This window comes from Chanodichthys erythropterus, chromosome 12 (assembly GCF_024489055.1).
Source record: "Chanodichthys erythropterus isolate Z2021 chromosome 12, ASM2448905v1, whole genome shotgun sequence".
In the NCBI taxonomy this organism is placed as follows: Eukaryota; Metazoa; Chordata; class Actinopteri; order Cypriniformes; family Xenocyprididae; genus Chanodichthys; species Chanodichthys erythropterus.
Genome location: NC_090232.1, coordinates 22,269,837 through 22,279,504, shown reverse-complemented (window position 1 = coordinate 22,279,504; position 9,668 = coordinate 22,269,837). Strand labels below are relative to the sequence as shown.

General features: G+C 35.7%; 1 protein-coding gene across 1 annotated transcript; it reads left to right on the top strand.

Annotated features, from left to right (window-relative positions):
* Window positions 1-304: 304 nt before the first annotated feature.
* sh3gl2a (SH3 domain containing GRB2 like 2a, endophilin A1) lies at window positions 305-8,716 on the top strand. Its single transcript, XM_067403880.1, has 8 exons — window positions 305-328; window positions 891-963; window positions 1,061-1,204; window positions 3,595-3,728; window positions 4,568-4,726; window positions 5,540-5,643; window positions 8,239-8,357; window positions 8,447-8,716. The coding sequence occupies exons 1-8, from the start codon at window positions 314-316 to the stop codon at window positions 8,641-8,643; spliced, it is 945 nt and encodes a 314-aa protein (XP_067259981.1). The 5' UTR covers window positions 305-313; the 3' UTR covers window positions 8,644-8,716.
* The last annotated feature ends 952 nt before the right edge of the window (window positions 8,717-9,668 follow it).

Below are 9,668 nucleotides of genomic sequence, written 5' to 3'. Positions count from 1 at the left end.
TTACCTTTATGAATGAAAGTTTCTGATTTCTTTCTAATTTCTATTTAAAAATGCATCATGTTACATCACTGTACAAGTCAAATATGCTAAGGCTGTGGTCCAAACAGCGTTATAAGTACAGTATATGTCATTGGGGTTTTCAAGCTAGGTCTATGAAAAATTTGAAGGAAAAGGAACAAGTAATTATGAAATGTAAATTTTAGGACAGAATTCAGAATTAATAATAAAAAAAAAAAAACTGTCTTGTTTTATTTTGCAGAGAGTTAGTGAGAAGGTCGGAGGTGCAGAAGGGACTAAATTAGATGAAGACTTTATGGAAATGGAAAAGGTAAGTTTCCTTCATCAAGAGTTATTCTCTTTCAAGACGCATAGCAGTGAGCATTTGGTTGTTTATGAGACATTTCTAATTTTGGAAGGCTTAACTAGGTCATCTTGAAATTATAAATTAGTACCCTCTATTTAAGTGGGAGTATTTTGAGTGTGTTTATAAATGTGTATTTTGAAGTATCTCTTTTAAAGAGATGGATGGATGGATGGATGGATGGATGGATGGATGGATGGATGGATGGATGGATGGATGGATGGATGGATGGATGGATGGATGGATGGATGGATGGATGGATGGGCAGCTACTGGGGGCTGTCTGTAGGCAACAGTGGTAGTGCAGTGATGTATTTTCCTTGCTAGAGCACTTAATTACCATTTGGAAGGTGTGCAGAGTGGATGAAAGAATAACTTGACATAGACCGCTTAAGATTGTCATAGAGTTGGTAGAATTTTGTTTAAGCAGTCTAGATGATGTGTAATGTCAAACACTCCTTTTGAAATATGTGGAATGTAAGTTTCTTTCTGTTCTGTTCTTGTATATTCTCATCTTTACTGTACTATAGAAAGTTGACACCACCACAAGGGCAGTGATGGACATTATGACCAAGACAACGGAGTACCTGCAACCCAATCCAGGTAAATGTTGATGATAATGTTGTTTTTAATTGTATATCCGTAGTTTAGAAAATAAAAATGTCATTAATATACGTCTGTTTTATGCTTGTTTATGTAGCGACTCGTGCAAAGATGAGTATGATGAGCTCCATGTCTAAAATCCGTGGAGGAGATAAAGGTCCTGGCTACACACAGACTGAAGTCATCCTGGGAGAGTCCATGCAAAAGTTTGGCAGGGAACTCGGGGAGGAATCCTGCTTTGGTAATGCTTGCTTTGTTATAAACCTACACAATTGTTGGAGCCATTAGCTTTGTGGGCAGCTATCCAGCACATAGCGTGTTATAAACACACACTGTGTAAACTGCATTATTCCAAAATAATGAATTCTATTTGCATTTATCAACAAGCTCTTTTGACTAAATGGTTACTTAGTTTTAGATTAAACTATAAAATATGCGTCATTCTTCTGTTGGCGTGTAAAAAAAAAAAAAAAAGAAGAAGCAAAATCCATGACTGCCTGGATTCATCGATCATAAAGAAAAAAACGCATGGTAGTATTTAGATGTTTAATCCATTGCACCACAGATCAACTTCATGCAATGAGGTCGGTCAGTAAGGGCATTTTCAGACAGGTTTGCTTTGTTCCAAAACAGGGCCTTAAATTGTTACAATGTTGCATTTTATTCTTACTTCAGTTCACTTTCACACGGCAACATTTCAAACTATATCATACTGTGTTTATGCAAGACACATGTGAGTAAAACTTTCCTCTCATTGGTCAGAGTACATCTGTTTGATGCTCATAGCATCATCCATCAAGATGGATTGACAAGTTAGCTCCGCAGGCTTATTGTGGCTTTATCTGTAGCTGTTGTTACACACACACACACACACACACACACACTTTTACAAAAGCAGTCATCATTACCGATATAATTTATAATTTACAGCAGAAATCAAGGGAAGAAGTGCAATTAGACAACATTTTAAAATTAAGAGACGCTTATGGGCTGTGACAATGGTTACTGCACTGCTGCTTTTTATGTAACACATTTCCCATCATAGATATACAATAGATGCTAGAGTTTGGATTGTTTGTCGGTTGGGTCGGATTGCTTTCTCATCACAACTGAGCCGCTCCAGAGTTTTTCAATAGGGCCAAGACCTCTTAATTTAGACCAGGGGTGGGGAACATTGATCCTGGAGGGCCATTGTCCTGCAGAGTTTAGCTCAAACCCTAATTAAACTCACCTGAAGCTAATCAAGGTCTTCAGGATTACTAAAGTTACAGGCAGGTGAATGTTTTTTTTTCAGGGTTGGAGCTTAAATCTGCAGGACAGTGGCCCTCCAGGATCAATGTTCCCCATCCCTGATATATACGATCTCGGGACAATTAATTTGGTGCAGATTCAAGTGTGATTGCTTTGTTCATATATGCCTAAACGATCCAAAAGAAGGGAGAAAGCCCACTATGCTCCGAAACAAACGCTCCAAACAATCCAGGTGTGAAAACACCCTAAAAATATGCCCCAAATCACATGGCAGAAGTAGTAGTGACTAGTATGCTATTCTGAATTTATATAGTTTAAATGCAACCCACAAAAACAGACGAGACTCACTAGCATCAGCACAAACAATTTATTGTTCATGCTATCAAGTTTTCAAATGTCTTTGTGAGTGAAACCTTTAGGCCATTTAATATGGTTGTCTGAAATAACTGTATAGCAGGGATACTTGACATCCTGCCAGCAAGCAAAATCTAGCCCATGAAAATATTATCAATGACCCGCTACCACAATCCAAAATGTTTTGACAATGTAGTTCTGCTTTTGTGGCTGCACTGCAACTGGACAATGCAGCATGATAAATCAGAACACTGCAATTATATTAATATGAAGCTGTCTATAATAAAAGAGACAGCATCTATAGCATGCATGGAGAAAGAGTAGCTTGAAGCAAAGCAACAGAACTAGATGTGTGCTTCCATTATAATAAAGTAATCTGCCTGCATTCCAAGCACGTATAATGAGATCGATGTAGTTTCTTGTGCATACTGCTTGCTTGCATACAGTTAAATTACATTTAATTGGTAATCAGATTAAATCACAAAATGTTTTGCAATTCATATCTTGTTTTTATTAATCATGATGCAAAGCTTCAGGATATGCAAATACTGTAATCACCGATTGGCGCATAGTGACAGACTGTTTGCGACATATTCAAATGTAAAATTGTGTTCCAGGAAAGATTTGTGATAATAGCAATCAAATTATAATATATCAATTATAAGTGCAGGTGTTTAAATAGCGTTTGACTATATGCTCTGGAAAATGAAAAGAGTTTTTAAAAACTGTGTGTTTTGATAAAAGCGAAAAATACGAGTCTAGATTAAGAAATAGTCATAATTATTTGTTAATGCAAATTTTATTGTTTTTAATTCTGTCATTACTATAACCAGATGATATATTTTGCAGTCAAGTGGCCCCTGGGCTACATAATTTGAGTATCCAAGCTGAATAGAGTAGCAGGGTTTGTATTAGTGTAAGGACAAAAAACTACATAATTCAGTACATTGATGTCTATATTAAGTCCTTAACATTTTTCCCCTTAAAATGTACATATAGCATGTATTGTATTCTTGTGTTTTACAGGTGTGGCCCTGATCGACGTTGGAGAAGCCATGCGAGAGCTGGGTGAAGTTAAAGATGCTCTAGACATGGAAGTCAAGCAAAACTTTATTGATCCCTTGCAGAATATGTATGATAAAGACTTAAAAGAAATCCAGGTGAGATATATCAATTATTGCATTGAAACCTTCCAAAACCAGTACCTTTGAGATTACAGGAAGTCATGCAGTCATCCTGTAAGACACAACATTTACCCCTCGAATTTTCTCACTTTTTTTGTCTTATGACCTCTTAGGGGCAAATTTACAGTTGTGTTCTTTATGTAATATTTCAGTGTAAAAACCTGCATCTTATTCACTAACCTCCTACAATCCAGTGTAACCCAACACTTAAAGGATTAGTTCACTTTCAAATGAAAATTAATTTACTCACTCTCAAGCCATCTTAGGTGTATATGACCCGCTCACTGCCATTATAAAGCTCGGATGCGTCAGGATATTTATTAATATTTCTCCGACTGTGTTTATCAGAAAGAAGAAAGTCATATACCCCAAGGATGGCTTGAGGGTAAGTAAAGCTTGGGGTGATTTTCATTTGAAAGTGAACTAATCCTTTAAATTCTTTGAAATAATGCTGAACTGTATTTAAATCAAATCTTGGTCATAGCATTATGTTAATTGTGGCAGTTTAGTGAACAACAATGTCTTAAGTGGAACTGAGGGGGGAATAGTAACAATAAAATTGTAAGTACGACATCTCTTATCATCAGTCACTGATATTTAATGATTTTGGATAGGCTTCTGTTGAGAATACAAGTTTCAGATACAGCCTGTGTGATTTAAATGTACTTGTGAATAATACATTACAGTGAGAATATTTTGTAATTTGAAATAGCTTTAAAGTCCCAACTATTGATGGAGGCAATGCTTTGGAATCCCTCTAGGGGTCAGTAACTGAACAGTGAAAATTTCAGCTATCTTTTTCTGTGTTATGACAGCATCACCTGAAGAAGCTGGAAGGGCGACGGTTGGACTTTGACTATAAGAAGAAAAGGCAAGGAAAAGTCACAGAAGATGAGATCAAACAAGCCCTGGAGAAGTTTGATGACTCAAAGGAGATTGCAGAACAAAGCATGTTTAACCTTCTGGAGAGTGATGTAAGATCTGTGGCCTGCCCTGTGCTTGCCTCTGTAGACTTTGATTTTACTTTATCTGTCCCTATTGTGCCATGTAATATATCCGGTCTTTTCCACTTCATCTTTCCTTTTATTTTGAAGCAATAAGTCACAGGATTCACTTGTTTTCATTTATCACTGCATCTTATACAATGGCTATGTTTACATGGTTAATAGTCTGATTATTACCAATAATTAAAGTAAGAATTTAGATGTTAACATGACATGGGCAAACCTTTTCAATCCCGTTTACATGATACTTGTCATATTTAGATTATTTGCTAAGAGTTGTGATGTTTTTGCTTTAAAATAGGCAGCCTTCAAGCCCTCCCAGCGTACACGGACCTGTTCACCAGTTCTAGGGTACACGGTCTCCCTCATTTTGTAGAAGCCACACTTCTGGGGACTTTATGCTTATAGCTTTACACAAAGTGGACATTGTGTTTTATTGATGTTCAGAATGGACACACTTCAGGCACATTTCTGAGCATCGATGTGCATGATGCTAAGAAGTGTGGCTTCTTCTGTTCCAGCATGTTTTCGAACCCATGCATGAGCGTATAGTCAGATTAAACCCGCAGGACTCCACATATTGTACTATGATTTATGATTACTCTAAATGTGAACGTAATCATAATCACAGTATTGTTTACATGAGCTCGCAGTACTTCACATTACTGCATTATAAGGGTGCATGTAAATATAGCCATTGTTTGCTAGTCTTGACATTCCGTCTACAATCTTTGAAGCATTTCATGTGTAATAGTTGTTGATGATCTAACTTTGTTTCAACAGATTGAACAAGTGAGTCAGCTTTCTGCTTTGGTCCAAGCTCAGGTGAACTACCACAGACAGGCAGCAGAGATCCTTCAGCAGCTCTCCAGCAAGATAGAGGACAGGTTTGTGTTGTAGAACAAACCATAAAGTTTGTAAATATAGTCTAAGCATTTAAATGGAACCTCTCTTCCCACACACACACAAAAAAAAAAAAACCTATGCAATTACAGGCATCTATTCTTAAAGGGTTAGTTCACCCAAAAATGAAAATTGTCACCATTTACTCACCCTCATGTCATTCCAAACCCGTAAGACTTTTGTTCATCTTCAAAACACAAAAGAAGAGATTTTAATGAAATCTGACCGGTTTCGGTCCCTCCATTGACAGTCCAAGCAGCTACCACTTTGATGCTTCAAAAAGTTCATAAAGAGATCATAAAACTAATCCATATGAATCGAATGGTTTAGTCCAAAACCATTTGTTTATGTTTGTTGATCAATGTTTATATGTGAATAAAAGCTTAAATTCAGTCTGTTCATCATATTAAGCGATCGAGTCTCCTCAGAAAATTTGTACTAAACCACTCTATTCATATAGATTAGTTTTACGATTTCTTTATGAACTTTTTGAAGCGACAAATTGGTAGTTGTGTGGACTGTCAATGGAAGGACAGAAATGTCTCTGATTTAATTTAAAATATCTTCACTTGTTTCGAAGTGATTTTTTTTTTTTTTTTTTTTTTTGGGGGGGGGGGTTAATTAACCCTTTAAAGTTAAAAGTATGTTAATGAAAATTAATTTCTCTATTCATGTATCATTACTTCTCAGAAAACCGATAATGAGTTGGAAATTGGTATTAAAGCTCTGTATTTTTATTAATTGTATTATAGACTGTGACAATTGCATACACATAATTTCAAAAACTGTATAGTGTGTCCCAAATGACACACTATACACTATGCACTTATACACTATGAACTTATGCACTATGGACTATCCATGTAGTGTGTGAATTGAATATGGTAATTTTGTCATTTAACATCAGAGTCTGACAGCCCCTTCCCCTCAGCTACGTAATTAAAACAGTTAAGTGCATGAAGTGTCCAACATTCCACACTTTGTTTTTTCCGTTAATTTAGTCCATCATCCGGGTATTTAATTTTCAGTGTGAACGCACTACTCTTACTATTTATACTTATGCACTATTCTATGATGTTTCTAAGTATGCAATTTGGGACGCACCTTATGGCTCCTTTCCTGTAAACTCAACATATAAACACACAACGTGTGTTATTTGCAAAAACAAACACTTTAAAGCAAGCATACTTCTCTCAAACTGATGACTGAAGGTTTAGGTACTTGAGGCACACTCAGTGAAACAATTAACTCAAGAACCACTTTTAGTGTGCAAGCTATTTGTTTTAAAAAAAAACGTATGTATTGTTTGTTTCAATATCATTTTATTCATAAGCCTACATTCCATAACAATCCGTTTTTGAGTTCTATCCGAGGTAGCCGAGGGATGCGTTTTTGTATCCCGCCTGCACTTGGCTGTTGCGGTGCATCTCGCTGTGTTGCATCACATCAAGAATGTCACATTTTTAAGATGCTGTTTGAAGTTAAAAGTAGTTTGACACGTTTAGAGACGCCATTCAGTTCCTTTCTGTTGCACTCCATCTGTATTTGAACACAAAACATCCTGTGTGAGTATCTCCACCTGTTCACGATAAGTGTGGTTTGGTAAAGCACGTTAAGATGCCTGTAGTAACAACTGGGGATGGTTAGTTTGCAAAATACGCAAAAACATGTTTTGCGTTTAAGCTTGCTCAGAGGGAAAATTTATTGTGTAAAAATTAATTTTACATGTGTTTTGGTGACCTGTTCAAGGGTTAGTTCACTTAAAAATTAAAATTCTGTCATTGATTACTCACCCTCATGTTGTTCCACACCCGTAAGACAATTTAAGATATTTTTGATCAAATCTGATGGCTCAGTGAGGCCTGCATTGACAGCAAGATAATTAATAGTGTCATATTTCTAAAGATATATTTAAAACGGTTCATTTTACTACAGTGGTTCAACCTTAATGTTATGAAGCGACGAGAATACTTTTTGTGCACCAAAAAAAAAAAAAAAGACTTTATTCAACAATATCTAATGATGGACGATTTCAAAACACTGCTTCATGAAGCTTCGAAGCTTTACGAATCTTTTGTTTCGAATCAGTGGTTCGGAGCGTGTATCAAACTGCAAATTCGTAAAGATTCGTAAAGCTTTGAAGCTTCATTACGCAGTGTTTTGAAATCGCCCATCACTAGATATTGTTGAATAAAGTCGTTATTTTGTTTTTTTGGCGCACAAAAAGTATTCTCGTCTCATCATTTGAACCACTGTAGTCACATGAACTGTTTTAAATATAACCTTAGTAGCTTTCTGGGTGTTTGAAAGTGTAAATTAACTTGCGTCAATGGAGGCTTCACTGAGCCATCAGATTTTGTCAGAAATATCTAAATCTGTGTTCTGAAGATGAACAAAGGTCCTACGGTGTGGAACGACATGTGAGTAATTAATGACATAATTTTTCATGTTTGGGTGAACTTACCCTTTAATTTTGTTGTAATTCATTTATTTTTTATTTTATCACATTATCTTTTATATAAAATTTTACTAAATTATAAGGCCTATTTTTTATTATTATTATTCATTTACTTTGGCAGAATAAGAGAGGCTTCTTGTAAACCAAGAAGAGAGTATGTCCCCAAACCTCGCAACTCCTTGGATTTGAGCGAGAACCACAATGGGAATATTGGTCACAGTGGCCCTTCTAGATCACCAGGTAAAACAATAAATAATTTAATCTATGAAATGAAGAGTTTCATTTTCTGTGCTGTAAAGAATTTTTTTTTTTTTTTTTACCTGTTTCAGCTCCAATGGACCAGCCTTGCTGTCGGGCACTTTATGATTTTGACCCTGAAAATGAGGGTGAGATAGGCTTCAAGGAAGGTGACATCATCACCTTAACCAGCAAGGTTGATGACAACTGGTATGAAGGAACGGTCAATGGGCAATCTGGTTTCTTCCCTGTCAACTATGTAGATATCCTGGTAGCTTTGCCCCACTAAGTCTTATGCATGTACCCTAATCATGACCCGACCAATCAAACCACTTCTTCTGCAAGAGGAGATAATAACCAAAACAAACAGCACAAACAGCTCTGTTGTGGTATTTACGCATAAGAAATAAGCAATGAAAACATTTCGAGTGCCCTTTCATAAATATTATTCGTTACTTGGAATGCCACCACTTTGTTGTATTACTTATATTATATTTTATCTTTCTTAAGACCTCTGCATTGCCTGCTGCTATGCCTCCTGTATGTTCAGATGTTATGTTTTTTTTTTTTTTTTTGCAACAAGACATTTATCCACACCCTTTTAAAAAAAAAAATTTGCAATAAAATAAGATAACACAAATTATTTTGGTAGCATAAAGTATTAATGAAACATTATTTGAAGGATAGTGGTTGAAAGTATTAAACATTTAAGTCATTTCATTTCTTTGAAATTGCAATAACTGTAACACAAATATACTTTAACATCTTTCCTATTCATAGTGTGAAATGTTCCACTGTTTGTTTAATGTCCTAAAACAAGTTTTAGCCTTTAAGTGGTGGTAGATTTGACTATTTAAATAGATTCATATTTAACAAAAAACAACAACAACAAAAAAACACAAGAGACAAAGATCATTTCGAGAATACTTTATTTGTTGTGTTACAGTGTGTCCTTCATTTGTCTTGTAACAAGCTGTATGGTCCATGAATCCTGTGGACCTTTTCAAGCTTTCCATAACACATTCCATAGATGTTAAACTGGTCACTAAAAGGCAACCCAAAAATTGTTTTATGAAGTAATGTGTGTGTGTGTGTGTGTGTGTGTGTGTGTGTGTGTGTGTGTGTATGTGTGCGTGTGTACATATATATATGACTATAAATATGCCTGAGTGTGTTATGTTTTCAGAACCCATGAAACTGTGCATATCAACATTTGTTTCATATATTTTTCTTTTAATGTTTTTAATGATGAAGTGTGTTATTTCTGCGCTTGTAATGGCAATGAATTGTAAAGAAATGACAGGTACTCTCCCA